The following is a 20,522-nucleotide window of genomic DNA, read 5'->3' as shown; positions in this document are numbered from 1 at the left end:
CACACACCACACACACACACCACACACACACACACACCACACACAGACACACACACCACACACACACACACAGACACACACACAGACACAGACACACACACAGACACAGACACACACACACTTACACACACACACCACACACACACACCACACACACACCACACACACACACCACACACATACACACACCACACACACACACACTACACACACACACACCACACACACACACACCACACACACACAGACACACACACAGACACACACATACACCACACACACACCACACACACACACACATACACACACCACACATACACACACCACACACACACACACAGACACACACACAGACACACACACCACACACACACACACCACACACACACAGACACACACACACCACACACACACAGACACACACAGACACCACACACACACACACCACACACACACACACGCACGCACCAAGCAAACAAATAAATAGTCCAACGACAGAAAAGGAATATCCTTTGGAGCTGACCCACCCACATCTGCCCCATCTGGCGTCTTGGAAATTGGCTTCTGTTCTGAACAACAGCATGGAACCCTTTGTACACAAACAGCAGGGTTCTGTTTCTCGAAACATAAACCTGTCAAGACCGAGACAAACAAGGTACAAACAGAGAGGAGGCAATGCAGGAGGAAAGGACTGAAGCGGCCTCCTGATCCGTGTTTCAGATACTACCCTGACTAGCTCAGGGCAGAGCCAACCACAGAAAATCCAATGGAAGAACCATGGTTTCTCCTAGCCTAAAGGTACTTTCTAGCTCAGGTCACACAGACATATTCATAGTCCCAGAGATGCACACCCACACGGGGAGACGACCTGAACGAGACGACCTGAACAGAGATACTTTTGTTAGACAAGAGTATCTCTCTCACTGTACTTCCAGCCAAGGGCCTGGGAACACAAGGATTCTTTGTCCGGGTGACCCCAATCCTGAGCCTCTGCTGGCTAACCCACCCCAGCGCCAGCCTGTTGAACTCTGTTGCATTCGGCTCCTGCCTGTTGAGTTTGGCCATCCCACGACCAAATAAATAATCCTCACAATCGTACTTCCCACCGATGGCCTACGTCCAGACTGCCAGCAACCTGCCAGCTCCTGTATCCCTGACTCTTCACTGAAGAACCCGGCAAAAATATCAGTGGGGCTTCACCCACTTGCAGGGTTTGGTGAGGTAGAAAAATAATTTCCCCCGCATTTGCCCCTCTGTGCTCCGTTCTGAGAATGGACACCTTTCAGAACCCCCTCGTGCAGGGTGACATGTCCAGAGGAAGTGAACTAGGTCACCTATTTACCTCCCAGCCTCCAAGGTCTGAGCACAGGGCTCACTCATTAAAATGTGTGAGGGCACCCAAGGACTAAGTGTACTGGCTCCTGTGACAAAGTCACTGTTCATTAGCGCCCAGTGGCCAGCGCAGCTGGAGGTGTCAAACTGCCCCCTGCTGCCTGAGCCAAGGGGGAGCTGTTCTCTTCAGGCTTCCTGAGAATCAGTCAGGTAAGTCTGCAACAAGGCGAGGAGGACTGAGGTGTTGTCTGGGTCTGGGATTGATGGTCTGTCTCTGTCTGTCTGTCTATCTATCTATCTTTCTTTCTTTCTTTCTTTCTTTCTTTCTTTCTTTCTTTCTTTCTCTCTCTCTCTCTCTTCTTTCTTTCTTTCTTTCTTTCTTTCTTTCTTTCTTTCTTTCTTCCTTTCTAAGATTTATTTATTATATGTAAGTACACTGTAGCTGTCTTCAGACACATCAGAAGAGGGCACTGGATCCCATTATAGATGGTTGTGAGCCACCATGTGGTTGCTGGGAATTGAACTCAGGACTTTTGGAAGAGCAGTCAGTGCTCTAACCACTGAACCATCTCTCCAGCCCAATGGTCTTTCTATGTCCACCACAACTCCCACCCCCAACGTGGCTTCTTGCCCTTCTCCATGTGTGAATGTTCAGGACGTGTCTGTACACTGTAGCAATGGCCCCTTCTCCATTTTCCTTTGGCTTCTGGCTGTACTGGTGACCAGGAGGCTGAAGCCTGAGGTCAATGGCGAAAGGTTTAGCCATGTGTCACTCCTACTGCCACAGAGTGGTCCTGGCAGTATCAATGTTTTTCTGGGGCTCCAGCCCCTGCTGGGTGGATCCTCTTCTCTGCCTCTAGATTTCTCTATGCCCCAACTGCTCTGCCCCTTCTCTCTGATTCCTCAGAACGAGGCTGGGTGTCTCTCTAGTCTCTGTTGGCTCCTGCAACACGGCAGACACCCTGGGGAGAGGCCTTGTGATAAATGCTTCTCAGCTGTCGCGACCCTGACAGAGTGGCCACAGTCTGTAGAGCCCTGTATCTGCTGTCTTGGTGGGCCTGCCTTTGGACCAACCCCTTCAAAGTGCTTTGATCCATGGGAACTTTTCTAAGCCATGTCATCTCTGTAGCATAAGGGGGTCCTAAAGGTAAGGGGGGCATATTAACTTTAGATGTCCCTTTCTCTTGGGCCAAACAAGTCTTAGTGAACAATTACACCCATTAGAAGCAATTTTCACCTTTTCTGTGATCCTTAGCCCCGTGTACTTATAAGCAATGACGACCACACCCTAGACAGACCTGGACGCTCTTCTGTGGCCACTGTCCTTCCCCTAACCTCACCTGCAAGTGCAGAATCATAAAGACCCTGAATCAAGGCTGCAGGAAGATTAAATGAGACAATGCTTTAAAAATAGTTGAGGCAGTAGCTGGCATACATAAGTTGCTCAATTCACATAGGATGTCATTTTTCTTTTGTCAGAGGTGCCAGCTACTACTGGGGTTACTTACTAGACAGAGTCATTGCTGTTTCTTCATCGAAAACAAACCTGCTTTTAAAATGGAGCTGCAGGATGCTCTGTGGAACCACTGGAGCTGAGCTCATGATAATAGGGGACCGAATAAGCCACACAGTGTTCTAACTGGGTGGGATGGGTTAGCCTACTGTTGGTCACTACGATGGGCTGAGATGTTCTCAAACTCTGAGCTTCTCCAAGAGGGAAATAGTGAATAGAAAGAACACAGACGTGAGAGTTAGAGGAGGCTCCACTCGCCCCTGACTGAGCAACACGGCAAATCTCTCTAGCCCTGATGTGTGCTATGAGGAGAAGCAGGGCTCCCATAGGATTTCAAGGATGGACTGAGAGCCTACAGAGTTACCCCTGGAACCCTCACATAGTTGGGCCTGAGTTTTGGTGCTTTTCCCACAAGTAGGGTGCTGCCTAAGATCTAAGAGTGGTTAGAGGAAGTGTGTGTGAGTGCAAATGTGTGAGTTAATAATTAAGACACCTTTCATTAAGGCAAATTTAGTTCTTTTGAGGTTTTTTTTTAGTCTGCAGTATTGACTTTTAGATATACATACACATATAAACACACACACACACACACACACACACACACACACACACGCACACACAGAGATTTCCTATTCCTCCCAACTACTATTAGTGTTGCTGGTTACTGCTTGTACGATAGCAAGCATTAAATAATGAAGATGGATAACATCCTAGAAATCCAGTAGATGAGACAGAAAACAATGGCAAATTGAATATAGTGCTAGTAAGAGGTAAATGGGGTCTCCAAGAGGAGAGTTTACAGTGGAGTAAAGTGGAAACACCATTACAGAGCAAGGCAGCCAGAGAAGGGAGCCAGAGGACAGAACAGAAAGTGTGTTGAGGATGGGTAGTAAACGGTAGTTTGTGAGAGGGAATTTAAAAAGAGCTTTAAGTTAAAAAGGCCAGGCCTGGTATTTCCCAGGAACTAAAAGGGGGCCCCATGTGGTTAAATGAGGGGACCACGGCATGACACGCAGGTACACATTAGGACTGTACAAGGGCATTTTAACTATGATTTTTTTAAAAAAGGCACTTTATTCTAGCATTCTGAAAACTGCAGAGATGGACACAGTCTGTATGACACTGGCTGCCTGGGGTGGGACAGAGGGGCTGAGATGAAAAGGAAGATGCCTCAAGAGACTCAAGAGGAATGATGGCAACTTGATCAGGTAGGAACCATGAGGAGATGCAAACCCGATGGTTGTTTACTGTAAAGTCGATAAAGTTTGTTGGAAGATGGACAGAGGGTGAAGAACAGCTGCGTTTCAAGGCACAATCCTAGGCTTAGGGTTAGGTCCTGACACAGGAAACTGCCTTTCCCATGTGTGCTTTGCTTGCCCCGCCGAGCATGGATACAAACACAAGAATCTCACCAGAAGCTCAAAGAAGAACCAGGCGTACTTGAAGACGGTTTCTCTCACTAGTCCAGTGCTGACCACCATCTGCAGGGCAAGCTCCTCATGGAAATGCTAAACAACAAACAGACAAAAACCAGGCTGTGAGGAAGGCAAGGTTAACTATTACCCTCTAATCCCCCCTTTCCTTCTCTTCTCATGCAAGAGCTGACAATAGCTCAGAGGCATATGTCCAAGGTACCCCAGGCCATATGACAGGTGGCAAAGTCAGTACGGAAATAACACGTAGGAGGGCGGCGGCTTAGAGTAACAGTTGCATTCTACGGGGCAGCTCTCCTGGGTGGCACTGTCGGTGTTATGTTAGAGAGAAATGACTCTCAATGTCCCGCTGACCACGCAGTGCATTCCTCTCTCTGCTCTTAGTTACTTTGCTCTCTCACAAAACTGGGTTGCTGGTCTGTACGATCCTCAAGTAACACTCAGACGGCTGGTGCCATCCTCAGGGAGTCTGATCAGAAGGTCTAGCAGGGGCTGAGAATTTGCATCCTATCAAGTTCCCCAGGGGATGCGGCTGCTGCGGGGAATATGATGCCACACTCTGAGGACCACCGTCTAGATGGTACCCAAAAGCCTTCAAGGTTGGGCAATTCCTCGCATGTCCCAAAAATTTTAAAAGGGAAGAAGCTGGGGATCAAAAGTAAAACTAATAACTCATTTTGGTTTGCTTGATAACTTCTCTGCTCTCAATGTGGACAGCCCTTGGTCTTGGGGACCTGCTCGGAGCTGGGCAAATCAAGACAGTGCCGTACAAACAAAAGGCAAAAGCGTTGGCCAGGATTTCTTTGGCTTTCACTCCTCTCACACATGTGTGCAAAGCCTAGAATAAACACAAAGAGACAGACTCTTCTGCGGTTTTTCAGCAGCCGGGAGAGTAAAAACTATTTCGGCACTCAAATATCACATCTTTTTTTTTCTTTTCTTTTCTTTTTTTTCGGAGCTGGGGACCGAACCCAGGGCCTTGTGCTTGCTAGGCAAGCGCTCTACCACTGAGCTAAATCCCCAACCCCAAATACCACATCCTTATGTGGAAGTTAAGTCTCAAAGTCAGCCCAAAGCAAAGAGCAATGGTAACAGTGATTGCTCGTGACAAACTTTCAAATTATCCACAGGATGGGGTGCACACGCTGCAATTTACTAGTTCTTACAGGCATTTCATTTGAGGACTATTTTTGATTTGAGGAAGCCCAGGGAGAAATCTCTGAGCAGATGTCATGGTGTTGCAGCTACTTTCTGCAGTGAGTTCTGCTCACTGACTGACTTCACTTGTTATGGGGCAGTTTAAACCTCAGTAATCTCAGTGTACGGGAGCGCATCTGTTTGCTGATGCAGTCTTAGGTGAGGCTGTGCCATCTGGGAGGGGTGGAGTCGCACGTGTTAACCCTGCTGGTTGCCAACAGAGCGCAGGACAGCGTGCTGCACTTCCTCCCTCCCAGGAGAAGAAAGACATGCTCCACCAGCCTTGGAGTAGCCGCTAGAAGTAGGTCAGTCTGTCTGCCAGAGTCTTATGGCAGGAAGAGATTAGGCTGGGCTAAGCTGCTTCTTAATGTAATTCATGTTGCTTACTGGACAGTGTTATTGTAAGAACACCTTGCTCCAGAGGTTAGAGAAGACAGCCAAGCAGCAAAATGGTTGGCTGAGCTATGGCGGCAACACACTGGCTAACCTTCCCTTTGAAAAGAAAGCTGACTCCCTTCTGGTCATTCCGGGACAAAGTAAGCCACCAACCGCAAAACCAAACAGGATCTGCACTAAGGAAGTCAGACTTTAGGCAAATATGTTGATTGTTTCAGTGTTTTCTTTCGTTTGCAGACAGGACTCACTATTCAGCTCTTGTTTTCTAGAACTCTCTATGTAGATCAGGCTGGCTTGAACTCACAGAGATCTCCCTGCCAATGCTTCCCAAGTGCTGGGGGTTAAAGTGCCACATGTTCAGCTTTTAATAATATAGTTTTTAAAGGAAAGCAGAACTTAGAACCAGTGGCTGTGACGGCTTAATGCTAAATGTTAAGGTAGGTGACAAGTTAGTTTTGGGCCTAACCACACATTCCTGTCACTTTCCCTCTCAGAGTTAACTTCTGGAAGATCTTTCGGACATCCAGTGCCTGGATTACTTTACAGTCTAAGGCTCAGTGGTACCTCCCATCCTTCCCTCCTCCAGGCCAAAGTGAGCCATTCAGAGGCTTGTGCTCTCCTCTCTATAATAAAATCTTCCCTGAGCTGTTAGCGATTGCAAACAGCTTCATGTGTAACTGCGGTTAGTGGACCCATGCTTAAATAAGGATCTCAAACGGTAATCAGGACCTCAACCTCTTGGGTGCCTGGCACAGGACACATGACAGACAACTGGTTTGAGAGCCTATGTCTCTCTTTAACACGTCCACAGTACTGTCCAGGGCACTTTGTTGGTTTCAGGCATTTCCTACTTAGCATGGTTTCTGAATTCAGATTTGAGGCCAATTAAAGGTCATCCCAAGGAACTGCTCAAGTTGTTTCTGAATGCACTTGGTCTCAGTCAAGGTCATTTAGTCAAGAAGACATATTACTTACATACGTATGTAGTACTGAAATGATACTAATTCTTGCCACTTGCTTTTGTTAGGATGAACTTTCCCTAGCTTACTGTCCCTTAAAAAAGAAAGAGATGAACACGAGGGTTCTCAAAGTTGGATATCTGAATCAGTACCAACTGGTAATTTGTTCAAAATCCAAGTTCTTTGAACCTAGCTCAGATGTACTGAATTAAAAACAATGGGGAAAGGATCTGCAAAACAGTTTACAAAACCTTCCAGGCAATTCAGATGAATAGACCAAAACAAAAATCTGTGTGTGTGTGTGTGTGTGTGTGTGTGTGTGTGTGTGTGTGTGTGTGCGTGTGTGTGTGTTAGCTGGGCAGGAAACAGAAAGAAAGAACTTAGTGTCTACTTTCAATTGCAACATGAAGACACCAGTGAGTCCTTTCTTGTGCTGGGATTACCACCACACCACCCTGGTGTGTACCTTTTTGCTGACTGGCCTTGGGGCTGCAGTTGAACCTGGAACGTCACTGTTGCCAGAGCAATAGTAAGACATCCGGCTGCAGTTGCGATCAGCAATCTGAAACATATAAACCATGATGAGTCGGCTTCCTGGAAATCACAACCTCAGACTTTGTTTTGATTACATGTTACGCCTTTTCTGTACTAGAACCGAAATAATAGCCATGTATAAATATAAAACAAAGAAAAGTAAATTATCTCACTTGCTCCTGAGACAGTCACTGGTGACAGATTGATGTGCGGCAACATGGAGCAGAAGTATAGTTAAAACACAGGAACCAACTTTGGGAGGATGGCGAAGCCCAAGCGCTGACTACTGGATTTTCTTAGGGGATAAAGCAGGGTGCTTGGATGCTGACAAAAACAGACAGACGAACGACACACACCAGCTTCAGTGACAAAGAAAGAGAAACCACTCACTAAACAGAACAGGAGAGAGTTCAGAGGTCACGTTGGCTCCTGACTGGAAAGTGCCCTATTCCCAGAGCAACCCAGCGAATAGGACCCTGAGGTTAAGATAAAGAGAGCTGGAAAAACTCTCTTACACTCTTAAGTGTCCATCAATTTATGAGGGGGGTGGGGACAAATATGCACCTGCCAACGGGAGAGATTGAGCTCAAAGGAGGAGGGGGACACCTGAGCTTCCAAGAACATGATCGGCATAGGACACACCACCGAGAGCAGGCGCAGTCCAGACGGAAATCCTGTGGTCTGTACAACAGATTGGTGCGAGGAAAAGTCTCTTTTGTTGGAATCTGACATGCACAGTGACAAGCCATTTTAAACACTCCTGTGAGTTAGGGGCAAGGGTTCCCTGCGTAGCTCACTCTGAAGAGTCAGAACTGTGTGGAGTTCTGCGTGGAAGGAACTCCACAGATTGCAGCGAGACTCATCGGCTCCCCGGGAGTGGACAAGTAGTGTGTGAGGACCAAGATTTGGAGCCGGGGTTGGGGGGAAGAGGAGTCCTAGGAGCCTAGAGGGCTGAAGAGACTGGCAGATAAGATATCCTTTATCCATGAACGTTGCTAGGTAGGCAGCTGCCTGAAGGCACCGAGGCACACAGTGACAGACACGGGCCACACATAGGCTGGCATAGGCACAGGCACAAGCACAAAGGTAAACCTGCATATGGGCCACATGAAGGTAGGCACACAGGTCTATAGATGGACACACAGGCAGGCCAGTGAAGAGAAAGGCAAAAGGGAAGTGCTCATGTTTACACAGAATGACACAAAAGTGGCCGACGAGGTCACCACTGACTTTTAGGTTCCCTGGACATCTGTTGCTGGCCACTTTGTGCTGACTCACAGCCCCTCAGATGCCCAGCACTAGCTATCCTGGTCCATGGTGGCTATCCATGTCAAACCATGTTGTCTAACATCAACTGACTAAGTAGCTCTTTGTTCCCAACATAGTAGCAAATGCTTAAAGGTACTAGGGTGACTACTAGGAGAAAGCTGCCAGTCCCTTCCAGTACCCACGGACTGAAAGACTACTCTAGTTAAAACACTCACTCTGTGGCCCATAAACCACACTGGTTGTGTGACAAACAGTGGAAAGATAGATGTGAAACGCAGGATACCACAGGAGTTCTGCTCCCGGCTGAGGCCATACCCACACACCCAGAGAAGGGACAGTGAGATGCTACATAGAAATGGCTCAACACCTGCAGTCAAACAAGTGGCTACATCAGGGTACTGTGCACCAGCTTCCAGGTATGCGACCACAGAGCCAGTTTGCATCCATACATAGCTAGTTATATAGACAATTTACACCGTGTACACAGGGATCGCACAGAGACCATTACTCCCATGTTGAAGATTATGCTCGATGCCCTAAACATGTGTTCTGAGGATTTGACTTAACCACTGAGGTATAGCTCCAGCCTAGTAGGAAGGATAGATATAGAATATTTCATATGAAATAGATAATCAACAAATCCGATCAATACGTAATCCCAGAGGTTCAAGTCCCACCGCAGAAACATAAAAGACTTGAAAGATCACGACTCCTCCAAAAATGAGCAGTTCTATAGCAATGGGTTCCAAAGGAAGGAAATAAGATGAGATCCCAGATGAAGAATTTAAAAAGGCTATGTATAAGATTGACCAACCACACTAGCAACACAAGCACATTTCTGAATACATTTAAGGGGACAAGAAAGAAACAGTTGGGTAAAAAAGGAAGTCAATACAGGATAGGAAAGAGAACTCACTAACAATGTAGAAATGATGATAAATAAGTTAAAATTTGGAAACGAAGATCAACAACAACAACAAACTTACCAATAGAACAGATAGAAGAGGCAGGATTAAACTCACAAAGCTACGGCCATGTGGAGCTTGGTGAAGACGCCCGAGACACATGTTGGATTAAAAAAGCCTCTTCAGTAAGTGGTGCTAGGAAAACTGGATATCACATGTAGAAAAAGAAAACTAAATCCTCATCTCTCATCTCTTACAGTGTATGAGCATCAATTAAAAATGGAAGGAGGAATTTAACATAAGAAACTCCAAGAAGGTTTGGGCGAGGCATGGAGAAAACACTTCAAAATGGCAGCAAATGCTCTTTGCAAAGAATCCCAAGAACTGACGAATGGGATTTCTCAAAATGAAAGAGCTTCTGTACAGCACAGGAAGCAACAAGAGACAGCCCACAGGGAGCCTTTGCTACGTTTGACAGAGGACTAACATCCAGAATGTATCAAGGCACTAAACACCGAATGATGGAACAACCCAGTCGATAAAGGGGCTAAAGAACAGATGGTTCTCAAAAGATGATGAATAACTGGACAAGAAACACATACAGGATCTTTAGCCATCAGGAAAAGGCAACTCCAACCTCATGAGGTGAAATCAGGTGGGTCAGGAGTTCAAGGCCAGCCTGAAACATACTGGATAAAGACAGCCTCTTTAGGTGGGGCTGGGAAAACTGGATATCACATACAGAATAAGGACACTAGATCCTCCCCCACCAAAAAAAAAAAAAAAAAAAAAAAAGGAGGGAAAAGTAAAAGCATTAGAGAAACTATCATTGAGATTAATATGTTGCCCTCATTGGGGAGAGCCATCGTAACAGGGAAGGCTTGGTTCAGGAGGAGTTATGGATAGTTGATGGCTTTGGGGCCAGAGTAACCGCACTCCAGTGGATGGCTCTGGACCATTAAAAAAAAAAATATATATACACACACACATATATTCACATATATGCATACATATATATATACACATATATACATATATATGTGTATATATATATATGCAGCACAAATTTGACTCTGTGGGTTATTTAAAAACACAAAACAAAACAAAACAAAACAACAACAAAAACCAGAAAGTAAGGACATGAAGTTTGGTGTGGGCAGGGAGATAGGCCTTGGAGGAGTTGGGGTGAATATCATGAAAGGGCTTGTCTAAAATTCTCAAAGACTTAATAAGGGCTGAAAAGAGAATGGTTGTTAAGAAAATGAATGTCAATGAAGTGCTGGTGAAGGCGGATGGAAGTGAGCCCTCACGCCGTTGCTGTCCAATTGTTATGGAATGAGTATGGCGGGCGCCCAGATACTAGAAACAGCACTACCCTCTGACCAGCTAACCCCATGTGGCTATGCACCCGAAAGGCTCTCAGTCCCACACTGGAGAGAGGTGTGCACATCCATATTTACTGCATCACGATTCACAGTAGTCAAGCCATGGAAACAGCTTCAGAGTCTGTTTTACTAACAAATAGAGAGGTAGAGAAGATGTTTTATGTGCACGCGCAATGGAGTCTTATTCAGCCACAGAGAGCAAAGTTACGTTGTTTGCTAGAAAATGGGTGTACCAGGGGACCATTGTGTTGAGTGAAGCAAGCCAGACTCAGACATATTGCATGTGTTCTCTCGTTTGTGGTGCACAGATTATATATAGACACTCGAGTCCGTTAAATGCCTATGAAATTAAAGCAGAAGGGAAGAAGGGGACTAGTGGAGGGCATGGAGGGGGACGTTAAATGCATTCGGTCTATTTGAAACTCTATAAAAACCATCATGTGTGCAATGAATATGGACAAATAAAAAACAAACAAAAAAGCCCCAGACATACCCACCCCACGTTAACAGTTCGAACTAGCAAGTTCACATGATCAGCTCCGTGAAAGCATCCGACAGAGGTAGAGAGATGCTGGCCCAATGCTCAAGAGCGCTTGCTGCTCTTGCAGAGGACTGGGTTCGGTTCTCAGCACTCACATAACGGCTCACAACCAACACCTCTTCTGGTATTTTCTGGCACACGGTACGTTCATAGTGTGCATACGCGCAGAAACCCTTCTACACATAAATTAAACAAATGTTTTATAAAAGTATTTGACAAAGTCAAAGTAAGGCCATTGAGCACAGTGGCTCCCACCTGCAAACTTAGTATTTAGGAGGCTGAGCCAGGACAGGAGAATAGCTGTGGGTTTAAGGTTGGTCTGCGTTACATACTAAATCCTAGGCGAATCTGGGTTACAGAGTGAGATGCTATGTCAAAAAAATCTAAAAGAACTAAGTGGCGGTGGCACATGACTTTAATCCCCAGCACAGGAAGCTGGTGAATTTCTGAGTTGAAAAGGCTAAACCTGGTCTACAGAGCAAGCTCCAAGACAGCCAGGTCTATACAAAGAAATCATGTTTAAAAAACAGGTAGATAGACAGACAGACAGACAGACAGACAGACAGACAGACAGACAGACAGACAGAAAAACGAACGATAGCCCAATTCCCCACGACACAAAAAGATTCAGGTACCAACAGTTCCTTCGGTGTGTTAGGAGAGCAGGGCAAAAAAAAAAATGAGAACAGTGCCCCACCGTGGTTTAATGCGGTACTACACCAAAGGACTAGATGCTCTATTCTATTTGACTAAAATTTCATCCCCTACTACAAAATAATCAGAAAAACTCGACCTCAGCACATATGTAGAAATTTAATATTTTCATTTTTATTAACAAAAATATAAAGAGCAAGGCTGTCAGCAACAGCCACAATCTTGTCTCGCCCAGCAAATAAAAACCACAGAAGTGCTGCCCCTGTTTAAAACCAGCTTTCTGGGCATTCCTTTGGGGCATTTGCTCTTTCTGTGGCAACAATAGCAGCAGCAACACAGCCAGTGCAGCTTTTGAATATGCTAATGTCCACTGGATTGTGAGCTTTAGAGGGCCGAACATTACGCATGTGAATTGAATATTTTGGGTTTTTTTTTTTTGCGGGGGGGGGGGGGGGGTTGTTGTTTTGTTTGTCTTTGGGTTTTCAAGACAGTTTCTCTGTTTAGCCTGGCTGGACTGGAATTTGCTCTGTCGACCAGGCTAGCTTCAAACTCACAGAGATCCACCTGCCTCTGCTTCCCGAGCGCTGAAATTAAAGTGTGCACCACTATTGCCGGACAATTGAACCTGTTAATTATGCCACCGGAATTATTTTCTTTTTTTCTGAAACAGATTTCTCTGTGTAGCCCTCGCTGCCCTGGAATTTGCTCTGTAGACCAGGCTGGCCTTGAACTCGCAGAGATCTGCCTGTCTCTGCCGCCCAAGTGCTGGGATTAAAGGTTTGTGCCATCACAGCTTGGCCTGAACTGCATGGTTTTTAAAATCCCAAATAAAGTATCTATTAGTCATTGAACTGTCAGGATAATGACAAGTAAGTCCCTGAAATTGTTATATGCAAGAGGGGCTTAAGAAGACATGGCCGAAAGATGCTGTGTGGGCCCTGGAGACGACCACAGATTAGAAGTAAAGGACATTAAGGAAACAGGAAACTGGAATAGAGTAGAAGCTTATGTTCATGGCAACTGTGCATGAATACTGGCTCACAGCTGAGACAAATGTACCATCCCAATGTAGAACACTACCAACAGCAGAGCTGAGTCCCTGCAGCTGTGTTGCTAACAACTAAATGACTATTTCTAGTAGCTACAAGACAGGACTTTAATTGCTTCTAGCATGAAAAACTGATGGACGTCTGAGTGACGGATGTCTAATCACCACACACTGTATTCAGGGACGGAAACATCATACTGTACCCGACGGACGCGTCTAACTGCTCTGGGCCAATTAAGAATGAAAACCGATAGATTCCAAGCACTTGGAAGGTCTACATGAGAATTCAAATACATGAAGTCAACGTGAGGAAGTAGAGAGTGTTTCCAGTGCCACGGTTCAGCAGGAGTGTGGTACTGCACAGGGGGTGACCAACGGCACTGCAACAAATACTTTGAAATAGCGAGAAAAGAGCATGCCTAGCATTCTTACCACCAGGGAATGATGGAAGGATCCTAAGTACCCGATCAACATACAAAGTACTTACATATCAAGATACCATGTTGCACCCAGAAATGCATATGTCAGCTAAGAAAAAAACAAGAGCTCGTGTGCCCTCCAGGGCTGGCCATGCCCCTACCTTGGAAGACATGATGTTCTTAACCTCCTCATCTGCTGCACAGTGTGTCCCAGCCAGGTCTGGGTTACTGCTGCTCATCACACGGGCCTGCATCAGCTTTGAACTCACTGCAGCGGCAGACGTGCGTCCATATGTGTGGTATCGGGGGTCAGGGACTACGGCGGTGGGGCCACCTGTACCCAGCAGCCAGAGACAAGCCAATAGACAGTCAGTTACAGAGCCTGAGAAAGACCCACTGAGGGAGGAGTGGGGTGTGTGTGTAAACCTTCCAGATGGGGCCTGGGGAAGGAGCCTCATTATTCTGCAGCTCTGAGGGGCAGGGAGGTGGTGTTGGGTGAAGTGGGCAGGGTGTGAGGTGGTGTGGAGTAGGGAGGAACACGAATGGTTTTGTTTAATCAATATTTGAATGACTCAATCTTCCAAGTCTTGGAGGAGGGTTGTTCAAAATTGAGTCATCCACAGTCATCTTTTGAGGACGGGCACATGTACTATTTCAAAGTGAGTCCAACTCTGGTTTTAAAATTGGACTGAAATTACAGAGTTATGTAAAAGATGATTGCAGAGGCTAACAAGGTGCCAGATTTATTTGGATGTGGGATTTAAAGAGTCTACCAGTGATGTTTTTATATATCAGGCTACCCAGCCATTATGGTTTATGGTCTCTGCAAATAACTAAGAAGAACAGTGGAATGGGTTATTATTAACTTAGCTCGGGAGAACGAGAACTTTTTTATGTAATGAAAAGTTTAAGAACTTCCAGTGGGGTCAGTGCCGTGGGATAGATACCGTTTTATTTGCTGTTGTTCTAGAATCTTACAGTCGGCAGCTCTCCACCTTTTAATGCAGATCCTCAAGGGGACCATAAATTGGCAGTCGGGTAAAGGTCACTGAGAAGTTACCGACTAGGCAGACACAGCAAGTACAACATAGAGAGAAGGGAGGGAGGGAGAAACCTCTAGAAACTTTTAATTTTAGCACTCAGGTAAGTTTTACTCTGATGACCAAAACTGAACCTTTCATCCCATGGCAGTGGTCTGAGGTGATACCCTGCCCCCCGCACCCCCAGAAAGCACTACCTGACTTGGGTGCATCCCTGTGCAGCTCGGGCAGCCGGAACACGTAGTGCACATAGGAGGCCAGCAGGCAGTTCCTCCCGTGCTGGTCCTTCCTCAGGTCCTTGCTGTTGTGAAGGCTATTGGCAATGGCCACCACAGATTCGAAGGCAAACTGGGAGAAGTTTGCTGAGGAGCCAAGAGAAAAAGAGAAACTGAGGTACATGTTCTCGGGCTGATAACGGTACGTCTTGATCACCTTAGCCAGGCAAAAGAAATGCCCATGGAGGCAGGAATGCTCTAGTCAGATCCGGGGTTCTAGATCTGCTCAGCACAGGCATGCTCAGTTCCCTCTGTGTATTGTAGCTCAGGCTGGCCCAGAACTCACTGCAGTGCTCCTGCTTCAGCTAGAATTATAGGCATGGTAGCATAGCCCACCATGCCTGGCTCACATCTCCTTCTTTCTCTCCACTGCAAACAGCACAGTTTCCCACAGGCCAGGGTAGGTCCATGTCCTTATATCATTGCTTCCTAAACTCAGTCGAAAACTGGGTGGCTTCTCCACACTGACATGAACAGCATCACCTTGGGCTCGAGCCTTTGACCCTACCCCAGATCAGCTGAACCAGAATCTGCATTTCAACAGGATGCCCAACGGATGTAAGAGTAAATGCATAAATCTGTCCTCCAACAGATTCTCATAGAGACACTTCTTAAAAACACACACAGATATGTCATTCTCCATAGCAGGTCCATGTAAGCTGCCTGTACCCTATCGGTCTGCTGCTCTGAGCCCTTCATAATTTGGCTTTAGCCAACTTTGTGCCTGTTTCCGCTCAGATTCAAGCTATGTCCTAGTGAGGTAGCAGTCAGATTATCCCCATCTGTGGTCTTTCCTCATTCCTGACTTTGCTCACGCTGTCCTCCTCACTTGGACAAAATTACACTGACCACAAAGCCAGGCCGCCCCTTCCAAGCTCAGTCTCCTGCCGGCAGTGCCCCACAGTGATAGGAATCCAAACCATGTCATTCCGTAGCTATGCCTGGTGGTAAATGTAGCCTCCCCGTGAATGCTGGAAACCATGCCCAGGCCGAGTGCATCCCTCGCAATTGTCTGGGCCTCCTTCTTCCCATACTGTGCCTTCCACAGCACTGGACTGAGCAGAAGCAGGGTCCAAATGAACGGCTGTAGACTAATTCCTTCATTGCCTTCGTGTGCATATTTGCGTAGTATGTTCCTGTGTGCACGTGTGTGCAGAGGCCAGATGCTGACAGCGGAAGTCTCCCTCAATTCTTCTTCGCTTTATTGTTTTGATTCAGGCCTGAACTTGTCAAGCAGGCTGTGATGGCTGGCCCGTGAGCCCCAAGTATCACCAGCAAGGACCTGAACTACAGCTCCACCCAACAAAGTCCTATTTAAAAGACATTTTAATGTGTGTGTGTGTGTGTGTGTGTGTGTGTGTGTGTGTGTGTGTGTGAGAGAGAGAGAGAGAGAGAGAGAGAGAGAGAGAGAGAGAGAGAGAGAGAGAGAGAGATGGGGCATATCTGGAGTTCAGACAAAAACTTATGGGAGTCAGCACTCCCCTTCTACCATGTGGATCTCAAGCACCTGCTTCACGCCGTCAATCAGGCTTGGACACAGCATCAAGACAGAGCCATCTCCTTGGTCCTAAAGCCCATTTTAATGTTCTTTCTTACTCCTGCATCCCCTTTTCTTTCACAACCATTCTTTTACACTTACTTGTTTTATTTATATTTTGGATGTATACGAGTGTTTTGTCTGCATGTATGCATGTGTAATGTCAATGCAGTACCTGTGGGGGGGTCACAAGAGGGCATCAGATCCTTCGAATTGGAGATACACGTAGTGTGAACCATGTGAGTTCCGGGACCTGAACCTGGGCCTTTTGCAAGAGCAGCAAGTGCTTTGAATGACTAACCCACCCCTCCAGCCCTTCTCCCTTCCCTTTTTTAAACACTAGGGAGTCTGACAAAACAGAACTGGACCTGACTTCATGTCAAATGCTGCAAAAGTCGCTCCCAGCATTTGTGGGTTTGTGGAAAGCCATGATTCATTATGCAAAAGTGTATCTGCCTGCCTGCCTGCCTGCCTGCCTGCCTGCCTGCCTGATCTGGCCACGCCTCCTCCCTACCCACAGGCCTCTCTACCTGTTTGGCCAGCGATGACCATGGGCTGCACAGAGAGCTGGAAGAGCTTATCCAGCACCAGGTGGAGGAAGAGCACGAGGGGCTCCAGGCGGGAGGAGTTGAGGCAGATGATGCTGAGCTTAAGCTCATGCTCCAGCGTGTTCTCCGTGATCTTCTGGTCCAGCACGCGGATAGGGAAGGTCACCTGGCTCTCCAGGGAGTGGCAAAGGGTGAAGAACTTCTCCAGGTGGTTATCCTGGGAAGGCAGAAGGCAGAAGACTCTCAAGAGGTGTTATTCTTTCAACACTCACCCAGGAGCTTGGTGCAATCCCTTAGCCAGTGACTTGGATTAGAAGTCAAAGTCCCAGATGCTCCCAGCAAAGGGAATGGACTCATTGGGCAGAGTGTGGTACGCAAAATAGGGCCCTTTAATATCTATTAATAAAAACACCAATAAATCAGGCTTGAACTCATGCTCTAGGAAGTTGGTGAGGTAGGTATTACACTGTCAAGAAACAGGGCAACGCAGATGAACCAGACAGACAGTGGCCGGCCTTGCCATCCCTTACCTGGGTGTGAACGGAGGAAACAGCTTGCACTTCAATATTAAATACCCCCTTATGGCCCTCGGCCCACTTAATGGGAGGATTCTGTAAAGGGACTTTCTGTATTAAAGAGAGAGAAAGAGAAAAGATTAGCCGTGCAATTTCCCTTTCCGATTGTTAACAAGCAGTTCAAGCAACATGTCAGGGACATCAAGGCTCTACAAATGGACAACTTACATAGCTAGTCTTGTGAGTAAAGGCACAAGCTTGAGCCCAAGCTCACAGAGCTCTGCTTGGCCCACAGGGTACTGGGCCTGTTGTGTCTTGGTTGTTAATGTTTAAAAGTCAGCAAACTTCAGATAATGGGCCCATTTCTAACTCGAGAGCTGGAAGATCCAGCAACAACTGCCTTGTTTCCCAGCATTACACCAGTCTGTGGAGCACAGACAGCCATAATCTTTGGGATCTGTACACAGTCCCCAGAGCAAAACATCCCACCAGGACTAGCCTCGCTTATGTGCCCTGCTGGATTTCTGGAGACCCCGGAGTTAGCGTTTGTGATCTAGAGTAATGACAGTCAATAGAAACCCAATGGGAATCAACATTACTTTTCCATTTGCGAGACGGGGTTATATAGGGAGAACATGCATGTGTTTATGCACATATAGAGGCCTGAGAATAATTTTAGAGAGTTGGATCTCTCCGTCTATCATGTGGATCCTGGAGATCATGATCAAACGCAGGTCATCAGAGCTGGTGGCAAGCACCCTTACCCACTGAGCCACCTCACTGGCCTCAAAAAAATTTAAATTGTTGGGAGACCACATTAAAGAACACTGAGGGCAACTTCAGCAAACTATCTTGTTCAACACAGTATGGCCGATTTCTTCAGTGACAAGTCAATGTAAATTATTAATTAAAAAATCTATATTTTCAATACCAAGTCTTCGAAATTCAACCCATATTTTACACTGACACCTCCGAGTCAGAGCTAGCCCATTCAAGATCTCACTAGCCACTGCTCCTGCTGTATGTGACAGTAAATGGCAATGAGAGGGGTTCAGGGTGAATCCATAGGTAGGAAAAAGAAACTGATATTTACTTTAACATTATTTACTGCTTGATAAGCACCATCTCAATTAATGTCCACTGCACCTTATAGTCAGAAATGGATTTCATTTCATCTTTGAGAGTCAGAAGGTAAGTATTTTATTATGTACCTTGTATGTAAGCAATGTGACCACACTCATACAGTTGGAGAGCGGAAGATCAGTATTAGGGATTTGGATTTGCCTTAAGACTCAGGTTTAGACTGTGGGGGTGGTGCATACTTGTAGGGAAGCAGAGGTAGGAGGATCAGGAGTTCATAGACATTCTTGGCTACGTGGTGAGGTTGTGGACAGCCTGGGCTACATAAGATCCTGTCTTAAAAAAAAATATTTAAAAGAAATTCAAGGGGCTGGAGAGATGGCTCAGTGGTTAAGAGCAATGGCAGCTCTCCCACAGGTCCTGAGTTCAATTCCCAGCAACCACATGGTGTCTCACAACCATCTGTAATGGGATCTGATGCCCTCTTCTGGTGTGTCTGAAGACAGCTACAGTGTACACACATCCATAAAATAAATAAATAAATAAATCTTAAAAAGGAAGAAAGAAAGAAAGAAAGAAAGAAAGAAAGAAAGGAAGAAAGGAAGGAAGGAAGGAAGGAAGGAAGGAAGGAAGGAAGAAAGAAAGAAAGAAAGAAAGAAAGAAAGAAAGAAATTCAACAAAGCAACAGCAGGACCTCAGGCTTTATCCATGCTTTTGTTTTGTGTGTATGCTTCCTGTTTGCTCCTGTTTTTTTAACAATGGCCCCCTAGACCTTAGACTCAGCGATCTTCCTGCCACTGGGATTCATGCACACCGAGATTACGGCAGGCACCACCTTGCTTGGCTCTGGAAAAGATGTTGTGAGGGTTACTGCAGGGCACTGTAGGCCGAGGACATAAAATGAACTGAAACATCCCTGTCCTTAGGCAGACCTGTGGTGTCAACGGGAACAACTTCAGTCTAAGACAGAGGGAAAGCCAGCCTGGGCTCTCAGAAAATGGCGGGGGAGAAAGACTGTGAAGGGTCTGTCTATCTAAATTCAAGGTCCCGGAGATTCCTTCAACTTTAAACCCAAGAGAATTAAAAGAACTATAGGTGATCTGAGCCCTGATTCAGTTGGATCCTGGTGGGAGACAGGAAAGGTGGGCACAGAATGGAGAACGGATGATCCTTAGGATTACGTTAAAGTTTAGGGTCCTCTGGTTGTGCTGTGATAGAAAGTCCTATCTTCAAGATACATGATAGAATATTTATGGGTAAGATGATGAGTGGAGAAATGTGATGCTGAGCTGAGAGCCATGGGACTGACTATCTTTAGACTGGGGTATTGCTATGGCCTGCAAATGCAAAAAAACAGCCAGGACAGGAAGGGCACTGGCTCTGGCACTGGCGTCTTTGCAGTCATCCACCTGGCTGTGACCACTGGCCCACAAGTGGAACTGCTGATTCAGGCCCGGAAGCATCCTGAAAGGATTCTTGACAAGTACGGTGTCTATCACAAGTGGGCTCAACCAGCCTCCTCAGCTGCAGACCCTGTGCAGTGCAGGCAGTTCCATGTGTGCAGGTCGCACCTACAGAACATTCTGGTGCGGTGATGTCGGAACAATGTGCTCTGAGAAAACACAGTGTGCTTGGAGATGGCAGCCCCCGGAGAACCCAAGAGAAACATCTCTGGGAATGGGAATGGGAAGTGGGTGTGGGGAAGGGATCGTAGACCACAGCTGGACAGGAAGCAGCTGCTACACAGCACTGGTTACCTCAGCAGAATGTATGGAGTAGTTAGGTGGTAGTTTTTCCAAGGCAACTGGTAGACAGTAGGATCCGGTTTGAAGACGTTCGTTCAGGAGAATCGGCAGCCACTGAAACAGATGGTGTCGAGAGCAGAGTGGGTTTATGGCTGCACGCAACTATTTATCTAGCTCGCAGCCATCAAACAAAACCA

At 46.4% G+C, this 20,522-nt stretch overlaps 1 protein-coding gene across 3 annotated transcripts in view; it reads right to left on the bottom strand.

Moving 5' to 3' along the window:
* The window catches only part of Dock8 (dedicator of cytokinesis 8), a 193,363-nt gene that overhangs the window by 56,121 nt on the left and 116,720 nt on the right, over positions 1 to 20,522 (bottom strand). For all 3 annotated transcript variants that reach the window (XM_063271698.1, NM_001037793.2, XM_008760310.4), the window contains exons 18-24: positions 20,338 to 20,439; positions 17,516 to 17,611; positions 16,968 to 17,202; positions 14,823 to 14,987; positions 13,747 to 13,919; positions 7,297 to 7,392; positions 4,258 to 4,353 (exon numbers count right to left, since the gene is read on the bottom strand). In XM_063271698.1, the coding sequence (XP_063127768.1) occupies positions 4,258 to 4,353; positions 7,297 to 7,392; positions 13,747 to 13,919; positions 14,823 to 14,987; positions 16,968 to 17,202; positions 17,516 to 17,611; positions 20,338 to 20,439 (963 nt within the window). The remainder of the gene's footprint in view (positions 1 to 4,257; positions 4,354 to 7,296; positions 7,393 to 13,746; positions 13,920 to 14,822; positions 14,988 to 16,967; positions 17,203 to 17,515; positions 17,612 to 20,337; positions 20,440 to 20,522) is intronic.

Source organism: Rattus norvegicus, chromosome 1 (assembly GCF_036323735.1).
Source record: "Rattus norvegicus strain BN/NHsdMcwi chromosome 1, GRCr8, whole genome shotgun sequence".
Taxonomy (NCBI): Eukaryota; Metazoa; Chordata; class Mammalia; order Rodentia; family Muridae; genus Rattus; species Rattus norvegicus.
This window is presented reverse-complemented; position numbering and strand designations above follow the sequence as displayed.